General features: G+C 40.4%; 1 protein-coding gene across 4 annotated transcripts in view; it reads left to right on the top strand.

Moving 5' to 3' along the window:
* Positions 1-13368: 13368 nt before the first annotated feature.
* Positions 13369-15717, top strand: part of LOC140494573 (phosphatidylinositol 4-phosphate 5-kinase type-1 gamma-like) — a 97453-nt gene continuing 95104 nt past the window's right edge. For 3 of the 4 annotated variants that reach the window (XM_072593905.1, XM_072593904.1, XM_072593903.1), the window contains exon 1: positions 13370-13746. In XM_072593905.1, coding sequence (XP_072450006.1) covers positions 13644-13746 — 103 coding nt within the window. In that variant the 5' untranslated portion in view covers positions 13370-13643. Of the gene's footprint in view, positions 13747-15717 lie in introns of all 4 variants that reach the window. The other variant, XM_072593902.1, reaches the window with a different exon arrangement.

Below are 15717 nucleotides of genomic sequence, written 5' to 3'. Positions count from 1 at the left end.
ATTGAACTATTTCAAAATTTCTTATAGATCTGCTGTGGTCAGAGCTGCTATGATAACACATGAGGCTCCTGAATCTAAGGATTTCACCTGACTTTTATTCTTTATGTATTCTGCAAACCTTGGGTAATGCTTGGGTAACACCAGACCTGATGATGTAGCCTTCCAACCAACCAAAAACAGATCAGTTCACAGTTTGGTCACTTCTGGGAAAATACTCAGACCCTTAGAATCTTCAACTTATTCACACAACTTTCTACGTTTTAGAAATTTATTTCAGGAGTTCTTATATTGTGCTCAAGAACTCCAATTTCCTTACTTTACAAACAGAAAAGCACACCTTTTCTGACAGAGGTTTGTTTCTTGTCTTCACAAGAATGCTGCATAGTACTCTTTTGAACTGTGTTTTCTCTTTGGGTCTGCATAAGTTATTCACCTTCCAGATCTTCTGCTTGTAGCTGTCCTTTGTCCAGCCACACAGTTTTTTTTTCAGATTTCCTTCCTTTCTCTTGGTAATGATACAAGGTCCAGGGTCATATAAAACAAGCATTTCTTATTATTCAAGAAAACTGCAAGTGATTTCCTAACAATTGATTCAAAGACTTAAAAGTCCTTTTCAAATATCTTTACAAATAATTACAGATATGACACACATTTTAAAGAAATCACAAAATTTTATTTACTGTTCTGTTTCCAAGTCAAAGTTGTCACAAGATTGAATTGTAAATGTTTTAAATTCAGTGGCTTGCAGAATTGGGAATGAATGTTGGGCATGGCAAGAGTGACAGTGATCAGAGGCTGGTGCAAGATAGTTTACACAGTAACCAATTTTGTTGGAAAGCAAATACAGCAATGTATTTGAAATAACAGCGAGTTACCAACACATTACTAACACTGCTAGCTCTTCCCAATAGCACTGATTAGAACACATGATTAAAAGGACAGGCATTAATGGCTCCTTCTAATCAGAACTATAGTCTTGTGACAGAAGAACTTCTAGTATAGACAGTGGGGAGATGGATATGGAACTCATGCAAAAGGAGTAGGCAAGACAGCTAATATCCCTTTTCCAATTGTTTTTAATCCCATTAATGGCCCAAGGGATTCATCTAATGTGATTCTGAGCCACCCAGACACAGAAAGACCCAAATTTGATGTGTTCTATCTAAACAACAATAATTTTTAATTGTACAGCACCCTTAACATTGGTAGACATCCCAAGGTGCTTCACAGGAGCTTTATGAAACAGTTTGACACTGAGCCACATAAATAGATATTAGAACGGATGATCAAAAGCTTGCTCAAAGATGGTACTGTTACAAAGTGTTTCAAAGGGGAAAAAGGGAAATAGAAAACTGTATTATAAGGAAGTGAGCTGCTGAATTTAGGGCTTAGGCAGCTATGTCTGCAAATGGTGAAGTGATTAACATTGGGAATACACATAAGGCCAGGACTGGAAGAACACATATCTTGGAATGTTGAGGCCTTGAGAAGATTCAGAAACAAGGAAAGACTTGAAAACAAGGATAATCTTTATTTCAAATCAAAGCACTGCTAGAGTAGGAGTCACTATAGATCAGCAAACACAGGGGTGATGAGCAAGTGAACTCCGCTTGAATGGAAATAAATAGCTCTACCATTGGTGAGCTAATGACTGGGAAATTGATCAGTGTTTCTACTCCTAATAACTATTTATTTAATGTTATTAACCACTCCCAACCAATGGAAAATGTACGAACATACATTGGTTGAGGACAGAATTAGGTTTGGGTGGTCGTTTTGCTATAATTCAATAACCTGCCAGAACACATTCTCAAAGGCAACTAGGGACAGACAATAAATTCTGGCTCAGTCAGCGATGCCTGTGTCCCATGAGTGAGTAAAACAAAACTTCTAAATTCACTACTGATCCTTGACCACAGGTTTGCCAACAAACATGGCTAAGTGTTTGTTGAAATCCAATAGCTTTCATCAACTGCAGGAAAAAAGGAGAGAAATTGTAATATTAGTAAAGTTACATTGAGATACAAGTCAGAGAATGTGACAAGACAAAGTGATTCAGAGTCATAGCTCTAGAATTCTAATTTTGAATATTCTTAAATATAACAATGTTAGCAGTAGATAGGATGTGACAGAAAGATTATTCAAGAATGTGAAACTGTTTAATAACAAAGGATATTCAATGTGGCAGGTTAGCATTCCTGCTGGGATCACAATCTGCTGCTTGTTAACCATTTCTTAGTAAACAATGAGAAATGTGGCATTTGTTCATACCATAGACACTGAAAAACTCTATGGAGTCATTTCATTATGTGGTTTAATTCATATCTTTAACCTTCATACATTTAAAATTACACTGCTCATGGTGACCAGAAACAAGCTTTGAAAGATTAGTAAACTGTAAGAGAATCTAATTCAAATACAATATATTTGAAAGGAAAAGCTACATGACTAATCACTGACAAAAACTGTGGCTTTGAAATATAACTTCCCTCAACTTGAGGGAAAGAATGCAGCCAAGTTTTCTTTCCATCAAGATGCATTAATTCCTTATGGAAAGTGCATGTGTGGATGTGAGGGAGGACAGAATCAGACTCTATTGGTCTTTCCATGGGTATGGGTAAGCCCTGGTGATGCTGTCATGCAAGGAATTACCATTTAAATACAAGGTCAGAAAGTGTTCATTGCATTGAAATTGCAATCAGGAATAATAAAGATTGCAGCGAATTATGAGAAGATTTGTAGCTCAGGTGGAAGTTCTGGATGTAGATTTGCTCGCTGAGCTGGAAGGTTCATGAAATGTTTGGATCTCCTTGGGTTGGTGATGTCATTTCCTGTGTTGATGTAATTTCCTGTTCTTTTTCTCAGGGGTTGGTAAATGGGGTCCAAGTCATATAACTCAAACGTATGAATAGAAAGCAGGAAACATCAGCAGTATTTTGTCCAGAGGCTCACTGAAGAAGTTACCTAGTATGGTAACAAAACATCTGAAAATGAACCTTCCAGCTCAGCGAACAAACCTACATCCAGAATAAAGATTGCAGGACAGAAGGCAGTCATTCGGTTCATCCTACATGTGCTTCTTCTAGATCTTCCAATGGAGCAGCAATCTAATTCTAACTCCTCTTGTCCAAGGCAGACAGTTGACAAAATTAATTATTGCCTTCAGTGTGCCAGTTGAAACTCTGGCTAAGTGAAGAAGAGAGTATTTGAGGACATAGATCTCACAAACAAGATGATGGTGATGATTTATTGGGAAGCAAAGATCTACATGTCCAGACAATTAGGTACCTCAAATCACTGAGAAAGTGCCAGCACCAACAGTTCTTTTGTAAGATCTTTGAAATATCATGGCAAGAAAGATAGTCCAAAAGCAGCATCTTCTCCCACACTGATGTCCCCAGCATTGCAGTGCTAATTACCCAAAATCAGCTTCGCTGCATTGGTGAGGTTCTACTTTGAACTCAGTCATGGCAGGAAACTCCCCAGAGGATGGCAGAAATGCTCCGAAGTATCCTGAGAGCATCCCTGAAGAGAACAAATATATCAGCCAATTCTTGGGAGTTCCTGGCCTATAACTGACCAAAGCAGAGAAAGCTCATTTGGAAAGATACTGAACTCATTGAAAGGAACTCAGAGGCAAAATCAAACTGTTGGAGGGAACGTATAAAGCTACAAACAACCTATCTACCCAACCATCACCCACTGTATGAGAGACAGGGTCTGCAGATCACTCATTGGAATTTCAAAACAGAGTGGAAGCAAGTCATCCTCGATTTCAAGAAGCTGCCTAAGAAGGAAGGAGGAGGAGTTACATAATTAATTAACCCCTTTCTCCTTCTTTCCACTGTAAATCATCTTAAGTACCCTCTCTCCTATCTCCCCCACCTTGTCTCGAACAACAGAAGCAATGAGACCACAGACTTTTTTTATTGCTAAGATTGAGACCATCTGAGGAACCTCCCATAAAGTTTCCCCTACCATAGCTCAAAATCTTCATGCCGTCTCTGAGATCATCTTTGTAGATGTGGAGTATACATATTTGTATTTAAGGTTTATATGAACAATTGGAAGATATGGAATGATTTGGATACTTTGTGGAGTGAAAAGGGTTTACTTTGAGGCCCAAATGGTTCAGTAGTTTTACCAGGGCATGAGATCCACAGTTTAATTTGCAGTGTAAACCACATGCTGTTAATCAAGAAAAAAAGTCAAATTACTTTGGAGAAAAGGAATGCAAAGGTTTCCAGGATGTAAATGATGGGGCTTATGGACCTTACTTACTGGAAAACTTAGTTTGGAAAGGCAATGAAGGTCTTTATGCTAGTAGCTGTCTAGCAACCTTTTCTAGACAACTCAGAAGATGCAAGTCTCTCCCTTTACTCAGTAGACATTCCTGAGAACCTGATAAAGTTTTCAAATAGTATTTCTAATTACCTTGTAAAATCTGAAAGCTGGACTTTACCTAGATCTGTGTCTTGAGAAAGTGATTAGTCAGAACTGAACACCTTCTATCAGTTTACGAATGTCAAGTTTGATTTGATCAACAGAAAATCTGGTGGACTGCAAACACATGCTCTTTTGTTTTCAGAAACTTTGCACACAGGGATGTTTTATGTTTTCTTTCATAAAACATTTTCTCTGCAGAAACTATTGTCTTTTGTGTTGTGTCAATGTGTCTGAGTTTGGGATTAAGGGGACATGATTTTATTTCAGGATCATAGTTTTGATGTTAATCACTATATATGCCACTTTTAAGACCAAATTTTGATTGTAGCAAACAGACTTTTTTTGAGTTCAATAAAAACATCTAAATAAAGTCTCTTTTATTCTGGATTACAGTACAAAAGAGAAACAATTGGCCATTTTGGTGATTGAAAATGTATACTAGATGTGACTGGAGGAGTAGTGGAGCATGATTACCAGCACATTCCTCCCATAGCAGTCATAATACTGATCTTCATGCGTCCTTGAACCTATCACACTAAACTGCTGACCACCAACTCCTACCAAACTACTCTTAAGATTTGTAGGGGAGAAGAGTGGTTGACACAGCTTGAGATGGCAGCAAGCTCAGAATATCAAATGTGAGGAAACTGGGGAATTCCAGATCATACGTTTGATCAAAATTAGTCTGATGAGATCTTGGTTAACAAAGATTATTGTTATGAAGTCTGTAGATAACTCTTATGCAAACTACGTATCTCCAGGCATCCTTTGAGTTTGTAAGCATTCTTTGTAAAGCAGGCATCTGACATGAATTTTGATTTTATTCATTTTTGTTTTCTTTCCTTTTTTCAATATGCTCCCCTCCTTTTTTGAAGATGTTATTTCCTTACCACACATTAACAGTGACATGCTTTTATATAGCACTGTAAACCATCCTGAGGCACTTCACAAGCAAGTTGTCAGGCACAATATGACATAAGTAAATATTTGGAAAGGTGATCAAAAGTTTCATCAGAAAAGATAAGTTCTGAAGTGCATCTCAGAAAACAGCTAGATAGTGATACTGAGAGACTTAGGCATGGAATGCCAAACTTGTGCCTTCAGCTGCCTAAGACCTAACTGCCAAATGCTGGGAAATATAAAATTGGAGATCAGCAAGAGGTCAGACTTGGTGAGGGGAATAAATCGTTGTATGGCTGGAGGAGTTCAATGGTCGAGAAAGGTAAAGTTGGTAGTCAGATTTAAACACAAAATTTTACATTTTAACTGTTGTAGGAATGGGAGTCAATGTTGATCTCAGGGCTAATGGTTAATGCAAGTTAGCACAGCGCAATAGATTTTTGGGTATGGATTCTAAGTATGTTGCCCAATGTCCTGTATCTCATCCAACTGACCATTCTTGTTAATCAGGCCAAACGCCAGCAGTTTACAGATTATGACAGTAGAGGTAATATGGTTGACTCTGATGCCATACCTAAGATTTTGTACCTAGATACTTTGGTACTTAAGACAACACCAGGACTGACAGCATTGTATACTTTTCACTGCACTCCTGTCCCCGGTACTTGAGTACACATGGCAATAAAATCTAAATCTAATCAAACATGCACTTTACTATCCAGTGGCCTCTTTTAGCAATCAGAAACAGGTAATACCAAGAGTTAAATATCTTGCTGACTGCCTCAATTTTAAGAAACAGGATGTCGGCTGATGCTTGTGTAACCTGCACACCTATAAAAATAAACAGTTTCTGGAGACGAAGAAAAAAAACTGAACCATGAAAGAAGCACAGAAAAACTCAACCATGGAAGAAAATAAGCACAGAAAATGCCAGAAGCATACAATATGCAGAGACCAGTTTTTTTGGGGTTGTGTCCTTCTTCATAATATGTTAACCTGTCTGTTCTCCATGCGGATTTATAGAACACTTCTAGAATGTCACATTTTTGTTCCGGATTTCTAGCCTTTGAATTTTTTTTGTTAAAGAAATACAATGGTTTGACAAACAAAATAGGCCAAATACTTAGAAGCACAACAAAGCACAGCAGAATTGATCTCAATGTATGCAATTAGGTGTGACAAAAGAAACTGATTTAACAGTTGAACAGTAGGTCCCCATCTCTTCTAAATGCGTAGGGTGACTTCACACTGTTATTATAGCACAGATAATTATAATGTGCACTCACTAGACTGCAACCTTATTATTAGCACTGGAACTGACAGGGTTTCCAGAAAATACAACATAGTGGGCAGGCATCTTTAAAGGAAATTCTGTGAAGGTGTTTGAGAATCCATCCCTGAGTTAAAGAACTGAAAATAACCTTATCCAAATTGATCATTTTCTTTAGCTGGTCTCAGCTCCAATTGACAGGGAACCAGGATGTTACAGAGAACCTTCATAAAAAGCTCGAAAGCCCACAACCATTTCCAAACACCTCACTTTCAGACGATGTTCAGGCCTTAGAGGGGACGCAGAAAGGATTGGTAAGTGTCGGTTCAATGATAAGAGACTTCAATTACATGATAGTTTGGAGATAATAGACAATAGATGCAGGAGTAGGCCATTCAGCCCTTCGAGCCTGCACCGCCATTCAATATGATCATGGCTGATCATTCCCAATCAGTATCCTGTTCCAGCCTTATCTCCATAACCCTTGACTCCACTATCTTTAAGAGCTCTATCCAATTCTTTCTTAAATGAATCCAGAGACTGGGCCTCCACTGCCCTCTGGGGCAGAGCATTCCACACAGCCACCACTCTCTGGGTGAAGTAATTTCTCCTCATCTCTGTCCTAAATGGTCTACCCCGTATTTTTAAGTTGTGTCCTCTGGTTCGGCACTCCCCCATCAGGGGAAATATGTTTCCTCCTGCCAGAGTGTCCAATCCTTTCATAATCCTATACGTTACAATCAGATCCCCTCTCAGTCTTCTAAACTCAAGGGTATACAAGCCCAGTCACTTCAGTCTTTCCGTGTAAGGTAATCCCGCCATTCCAGGAATTGACCTCGTGAACCTACGCTGCACTCCCTCAATAGCCAGAATGTCTTTCCTCAAATTTAGAGACCAGAACTGAACACAGTACTCCAGGTGTGGTCTCACCAGGGCCCTGTACAGCTGCAGAAGCACCTCTTTGCTTCTATACTCAATTCCTCTTGTTATGAAGGCCAGCATGCTATTAGCCTTCTTCACGACCTGCTGTACCTGCATGCTTGCCTTCATTGACTGGTGGACAAGAACACCCAGATCTCTCTGAACAGCCCCTTTACCTAATTTGATACCATTGAGGTAGTAATCTGCCTTCCTGTTCTTGCCACCAAAGTGGATAACCAGACATTTATCCACATTAAACTGCATCTGCCATGCATCTGCCCACTCACCTAACTTGTCCAGGTCACCCTGTAATCTCCTAACATCCTCATCACATTTCACCCTACCACCGAGCTTAGTATCATCAGCAAATTTGCTAATGTTATTGCTGATACCATCTTCTATATCATTTACATATATTGTAAAAAGCTGCGGTCCCAGCACGGATCCCTGCGGTACCCCACTGGTTACTGCCTGCCATTCCGAAATGGAGCCGTTAATCACTACCCTTTGTTTCCTATTAGCCAACCAATTCTCTATCCAATCTAGTACTTTGCCCCCAATACCGTGCGCCCTAATTTTACTCACTAACCTCTTGTGTGGGACTTTATCAAAAGCTTTCTGAAAGTCCAGGTACACTACATCCACTGGATCTCCCTCGTCCATCTTCCGAGTTACATCCTCAAAAAATTCAAGAAGATTAGTCAAGCATGATTTCCCCTTCATAAATCCATGCTGACTCTGTCCTATCCTGTTACTATTATCCAGATGTGCCGTAATTTCATCCTTTATAATAGACTCCAGCATCTTTCCCACGACTGAGGTCAGACTAACTGGTCTATAATTTCCTGCTTTCTCCCGCCCACCCTTCTTAAAAAGTGGCACAACATTAGCCGCCCTCCAATCCTCAGGAACCGACCCCGATTCTATTGAACTCTGGAAAATAATCACCAGCGCATCCACGATTTCCCAAGCCACCACCTTCAGTACCCTGGGATGCAGGCCATCAGGTCCCGGAGACTTATCAACCTTCAGACCTAACAGTCTCTCCAACACCAAATCCTGGCAAATATAAATTCCCTTAAGTTCAGGTCCTTCAGCCACTGTTACCTCAGGGAGATTGCTTGTGTCTTCCCCAGTGAACACAGATCTGAAGTACCCATTTAATTCCTCTGCCATTTCTTTGTTCCCAGTAATATATTCCCCTGTTTCTGTCTTCAAGGGCCCAATTTTTGTCCTAACCATTTTTTTGCCTTGGACATACCTAAAAAAGCTTTTACTATCCTCCTTTATATTCTTGGCCAGTTTACCTTCGTACCTCATTTTTTCTCTGCGTATTTCCTTCTTACTAATCCTCTGTTGTTCTTTAAAAGCTTCCCAGTCCTCAGTTTTCCCACTTATCTTCGCTAAGTTATACTTTTTCTCTTTTAACTTTATATGTTTCTTTACTTCCCTCGTCAGCCACGGCCGCCCATGTCTCCTCCTGGGATCTTTCTTCCTTTTAGGAATGAATTGATCCTGCAACTTCTGCATTATACACAGAAATATCCGCCATTGTTCCTCCACGGTCTTCCCTGTTAAGGTATTGCACCATTGAACTTTGGCCAGTTGCTCCCTCATAGCTCCATATTTCCCTTTATTCAACTGAAATATTGTCACTTCCGATTGTACCCACTCCCTCTCAAATTGCAGATTGAAGCTTATTGTATTATGGTCACTACTTCCCAATGGCTCCTTCACTTCGAGGTCACTGACCAATTCTGGTTCGTTACACAATACCACATCCAGAATCGCCTTATCCCTGGTCGGCTCCAGCACCAGCTGCTCTAAAAATCCATCTCTGAGGCACTCCACAAAGTCTCTTTCTTGAGGCCCGATACCATCCTGATTCTCCCAGTCTACTGCATGTTAAAATCCCCCATAACAACTGTAGTAACATCTTTGCGACAGGCCAATTTCAGCTCCTGATTCAACTTACATCCGACATCCAGACTACTGTTTGGGGGCCTGTAGATGACTCCCATGAGGGTCTTTTTACCCTTAGTGTTTCGAAGCTCTATCCACACTGACTCTACATCCCCTGACTCTAGGTCCCCCCGCGCAAGGGACTGAATATCCTCCCTTACTAACAAGGCCACCCCACCCCCTCTGCCCATCAGTTTGTCCTTATGATAGCACGTGTAGCCTTGAATATTCATTTCCCAGGCCCTGTCCCCATGAAGCCACGTCTCAGTTATCCCCACAATATCGTATCTGCCAATTTCCAAAAGAGCCTCAAGCTCATCCACCTTGTGTCTAATGCTTCGTGCATTCATATATAGAATTTTTAATTTGTTACTGCTCTCACCCTTCCCCTCAAACCTTATTTCACTCAACTTTACAGCATGATGCCTTTTCCAGTTTTCTGCCTCCTTGATACAGTTGTCTTTCTTGACTTTTCTTGTTCTAACTACCCCTTCAATTTCCTTTTTAAACATCCAGCTTGTCCCCTCCCCCCCGCTACTTAGTTTAAATGTAGCGGTGTTGCAGCAGAAAACCTGCCTGCCAGAATGCTGATCCCTGATCTATTAAGGTGCAAGCCGTCTCTCTTGTGGAATTTATGGTTACCATAAAATATACCCCAGTGATCCAAGAACTTGAAACCTTGCTTCCTGCACCAGTTCCCCAACCACACGTTCAAGTCCATTATCTCCCGGTTTCTGGCCACACTAGATGCTGGGGCTATTCTCCTTGGAGAAGAGATGGTCAAGAAGAAATTTGACAAAGGTATTAAAAATCAAGAGGGGAGTAGATGGAATAGTTAAAGAGAAACTGTTCCCACAAAGTAAGATGTGAAAAACAGAGGAAATAGATTAAAGGAGATTGCCTTTTGTTCTTTTGCCAATGAGGGAAAACACCTTTATGGTGTGAGCAGTTACATTCTGTGATGCACTGTCTGAAACTATGGTGGAAGCAGGTTCACTTGCCTTTCAAAAAATAATTTAGGCAAGTATTCAAAGAGAAAACTCTTGAGTGGAATTGGGAAAAGAAAGGACACACATGGATCACAACCAAAGCAAAAAAGGGAACAACATTGACAAGAATTTGATTTTGATCGATGTTAGCAGTTTGAACAAGCAGCCTTCAACATGCTCACTAATGAATTCCAAATTGCCCCCCTACATCTACAAGCCTCTCCTTTGCCCCTCATATATTCTGACTATTTGTTAATCCTTTAGTAGTAAAACCTACAACCATCTTGGCTCCATTCTCTAAAATGTCTTCCCACTCATTTAGTACACTACAGCTCTTACAACCTTCAAAGCATTAATATGGAAATTTTTGACCTAACTTTCTGACACATCTAGCTGTCTTGCTAGGCTTAGTCTTCATTCCTTCCTCTCTGTAAAGCACACCGGCTCCGTTAAAGGCTGTGAGGTATAAAACTGTTAAAGGTAATGTTTTACGTTTTGACAAGGATTATGTCAGCTTTCTAATCTTGTAATTGCCTTTTTATTGCCTTTGTAATTCCTTAAATATGATAAATCCTCTGCATTGAATGTTATTGTAGTATGAACCTGCTTACTGAATGTAAGCAGTGAACTAAATGTATCTTTAAATCTTCATATGAAAAGGGCATAACTTTTAATTTGTATGAACCAAAGGGTGTTTTAGTCCTCGCCTAGAAATATAACAATTGCAGTTATTCATACTCTTAAAAGTTTCATTACCTAAAGTCCCACCTCTTACCATCTTGCACCATACTCTGGTTATTGAACAACCACATTTGTCCATCCTTATGGCACATTGTCTTAGCCGCATCAAATGAAAGGCTAATAAACTCTTCATTGGATGATTCGAATAACCTTTCAACCCAACTCCTGCATTTGTCCAAATAAAATGAGAAAACTTTCTGAATAATGTTCTGATTTTTCTGCTTGGTTACTTGTAACAAATTAAATCTTCAAATCCTGGAGGGTTAATGACAATCTGAGAGTGGGTGGTGATGTATTAGAATCAGAGAACTGTTAAGGTGCAGGGCATCACCATTTCACTCACTGTATTTGCACCAGTGAGCATCATGACTTGGTGAGCATCATTCTCCTACTTTGCCTCCCAATCTTCTGCTTGTTAATTTGTTACCTAGCTCTCTACATTCTGACTGAAGGACCTTCGTAATGACATTCGTACTCTTGTCATTAGTACCAATGTGGCCCACAATCTCTGACTGCTTACCCTCCACAGAAGAATGTTCTACAGCCATTCTATGACATTCTTGACCCTGGCACCAGAGAGGCAACACACCATTTGGTGTCACACCTATAACCACAGAAGTACTAGGCTGTTCCTCTTAAAAAAAATCCTTATTACTGCAATTCTTCCTCATTTCTTCCTTCCCTCTTGTGTGGCTGGCCACCAATGGTACCACTGGCGAAGCTCTCGTTTCTGTGAGGAACCATTGCCCTATCAGAATTCAGAATGTAAAACTGATTGACAAGTAGAATTGTCTCAAAAGACTCCTGCACCATCTGCTTGGCTTTTTTGGCCTGCCTGGTGGTCATCCATTCCCTATCTGCATACATGTCCATTTTCTGCAATATGATTACTTTCCTAATTGTTAAAAATCCCACAACACTGGGTTATAGTCCAACAGGTTTAATTGGAAGTACACTAGTGTTCGGAGCGATACTCCTTCATCAGGTGATAGTGGAGGGCTCAATCGTAACACGGAATTTATAGCAAAAATTTACAGTGTGATGTAACTGAAATTATACATTGAAAAATTGATTTTTCAATATAATTTTCAATGTATAATTTCAATCAATTTTTCAATGTATAATTTCAGTTACATCACACTGTAAATTTTTGCTATAAATTCTGTGTTACGATTGAGCCCTCCACTATCACCTGATGAAGGAGCGTCGCTCCGAAAGCTAGTGTGCTTCCAATTAAACCTGTTGGACCATAACCTGGTGTTGTGTGGTTTTTAACTTTGTACACCCCAGTCCAACACCGGCATCTCCAAATCATTTCCTAATTGTGTTATCCATGAAGCCCTCTGCCTTGATAATGCTCCAGTGACTCCAGCCTCCACTCAAGCTCCAAAATCTGGAGTTTCTGCAGCCAATGACAATGACAGCACATGTGCTCATCCAGGTCACATGAAGTGACCACAATTTCCATATACCAGGTGATGGTTTCACATGGCAAAGCTGTCCTGCCATAAATTAAGCTTACTTTTAGACTACTTACTTTAAACTGGAGATTAGAGAGTAGAACGTTGAATTACTCACCATTATACATCAATCAACTCCTCCCCCCGGTGCCTTAAAGTGAATTGAATCAATTCTGACTGTGAAAAAGTAAAAGAAAGCAAACAGCATCTATTTCCATTCCTCACCGAACTGCGTTGACTCATCAAGCTCCCAGAACTCTGTTCAAGTCATACTCAGTGCTGGGTCACGCAGAGATGCTGCATTTATTTGTTTCAAAACTAGAGAGAGTTAGCTAAACTCCAGTTGCAGAAAAGCCTGTACAAAGTAGTTTCCTCAAACTAAGATCAGCTGCTCCACAATTTATTTAGCCATACCTCAGCCTATTAAATTTAGCTAGCAACTTTCAGTTAAATACAAGCAAAACTAATATTTTTTTTGTGAGAAGATTAAGATTCCCTTAACTCACCAAACTGCAGGTAGTCTACCCATAATCACATTGAGATTCCCTGAAACTAAGAAGTGAACTCCACTCACAAAGAAGTGTAGCAGCTCAAATTGGAATGACGTCATCGGGGGGAAAGGAATATTTGGGTGCGATGACGTCAACTACACACGCGCAGCGCGATGACGCAACGGTATCGGGTGCACACAGAGCGGTGACGAGGCGGCTCTGGGCTCCGCTGATGTTGTTGTTGCCGGTGAGAGGAGCCGGGTGGTCGTTACTCAGGGGCGAGTGAATGAAGAGCCGTGGGCCCGCGGTACGGCTCGCGCGTTTCGCCCCAGACTGAGAAGCACCCACTCACATACATTTCACAGTCAAATCCTGCTTTTTTTGTTTATATATTCTGAAAGAAAAATCTTTCCTGCGCGGAATTTTCCCCCATAATTAAATATTAAATCCTGCCGGGGACTGAATGGAACCGGACGGAGCGTCGACCGAGGTCGGAGGGGAGAGCGAAGTACCGGCGGCTGAAGAGGCAGCGATAGAAGGAGCCGAGGGCGATTTACACCCGTTAGGTAAGGCGGGGGAGTGGGGCTGTTACTGGGGGGGGGGGCAATGTCAGATCAGGGGCTCGTTTCCATGGCAGGCTCGGTTCCAGAGGCGGCCCTCTCCACACTGAAAGGGCATCGGTCAGGTGCTTCTGCCCGGGTTGCGGCTGCTCTCCATCATGTCCCCATTGGGGGGGGGGTTTGGGTTAAAGGTTGATGGAATGTTTGCAGATTCTCTTGAGTTTAACACCCGCTTCTCACCCGTTCCCCCTGCCGATGGTTTTCGTTGCGCTTCGTTCAACAACCAGTGGCGATGGGAAGGATGTTAAAGTCAACTGCATCCCTTAGCCTCTTTCCGTGGGAGCCACAGTTGACGTGGGGTTTCGCAGCTCCCTCGTTCTGCTGTTTGAATGGGGATTCTCTGCAGCATTGCCACACCGTCTTTAGACACCTTTCATTGTCAAAAGCGCTTGGAGTATTTGAATTAAATGGATAAATCTTACACTGCTTTCCATGACTTTTAAAATGACCAGATTGTATACAAAGCAATGTCTCAAAAACAACGAGGCAGGTTATTGAAATTATGAGATCAGGACTGCACCAATCATCTCACATATTTGTAACATTATTTATGAATGCACTATGCCACTGGCACCCTGGTTTGGTGTGTTGGGAATTACGTTGAGGTCAGGTGGAATGCTGTCTCCCCATCAAAAATGTTTGTAATGTGAATTATGATCTGTGAAATAAGACTAATTCGTCTTCAGATGGACTCGTTAAATGTATGTTTGCGGCTTTGTTGTGTTTTTTCTGTGGACCATATTGCAAGTATTGATGCATTTTTAGGGATTATCTGCTCTTGCTTTCAAAAAGTGGAATCATCCAAATAGTGATATAATTGCAAAAATTACTTCAGCTATTTCTATACAGTAACAAATAACCTACGAGTAAGTAAATAAGTGGCAAAACTATGAGTCAGGACCCTTTCAGAGTTCATAGATCTCAGTTTAGAAACCTGTATTAAGGCACAATATAATTATTTCAAATCAATCTTGAAAGATATTTTATTGGAGAAACATAGAAGTGATTTTTCTTATAAAAGTTGTAATTTTCTGACAAAAAAAGGTAACACACTCATACAAAGTTGTATGTAAAATTATTTCGATGTCATTAAATCAAAAGACAGAATGGTAATTACTTTTGCATAGTCAAAGCCTATTTGCAGTTTTAGGCTGTGCAAGATGGATGTTTTCACATTAGAAAAAGAAATCTCAGTTCACGCTGATTGAACTCCAGGCAAAAGGCACAATGACAGCAACAGAAAAGTTGAATCAAATGACTAATTTGGATTTTTATACCGTAATTAGGTACTATTGGCTAAATTTAGTGAGCTTGGTAGCAACTAGATATTTGTTGTAAATCACCTTTTTAAGGTGGTCACAGTTATAACATGCTTCCCGGAGGATAAATGGATAGTTAATAGCTGCCAGAGATGACTAATTTGAAGATTTTTGATGATAGGAAGATAGAAGAGTTTAAAAGATGTGCTGAGTTATACGTTCCACTGCCACTACTGTAGCAAAGGGAGTTTGGTGTCAGAAGACCAAAGCGCATGCATGGGGATTCGAGGACCAGGGAGTTGAGATTGGGTGTGGCAAGGAAGAGGCCTTGAAAAGATTTGTAAACAAGATAGAGATTTTCAATGTAATCTGGGAACAGGGAGTTGGCGTGGTCGTGAGTGATAGGTGAGTGGGGCAGGATGTGGGTGGTAATGTGTTTTTGGTTTTAAAAACATGGAAAAGTTGTTATTTGTGAAAGCAACAAAAGCAGACATTCTCCTGCTTTATGATTACTAGCTGCAAAACCGCTAATGAAGAAAAATAAGTCTGATTAATAACAAGATACTGTTCCATCAACACCTAAAAGGGATTATATATTAGTCGCATTCTCCCAGTCAATCCTAATGCTGTACAAATTTAATGCTTTTTTTTTACCTAT

This window comes from Chiloscyllium punctatum, chromosome 24 (genome assembly GCF_047496795.1).
Source record: "Chiloscyllium punctatum isolate Juve2018m chromosome 24, sChiPun1.3, whole genome shotgun sequence".
Lineage (NCBI taxonomy): Eukaryota > Metazoa > Chordata > Chondrichthyes > Orectolobiformes > Hemiscylliidae > Chiloscyllium > Chiloscyllium punctatum.
The sequence above is the reverse complement of the archived record's forward strand: the minus strand, read 5'-3'. Positions and strand labels throughout refer to the sequence as shown.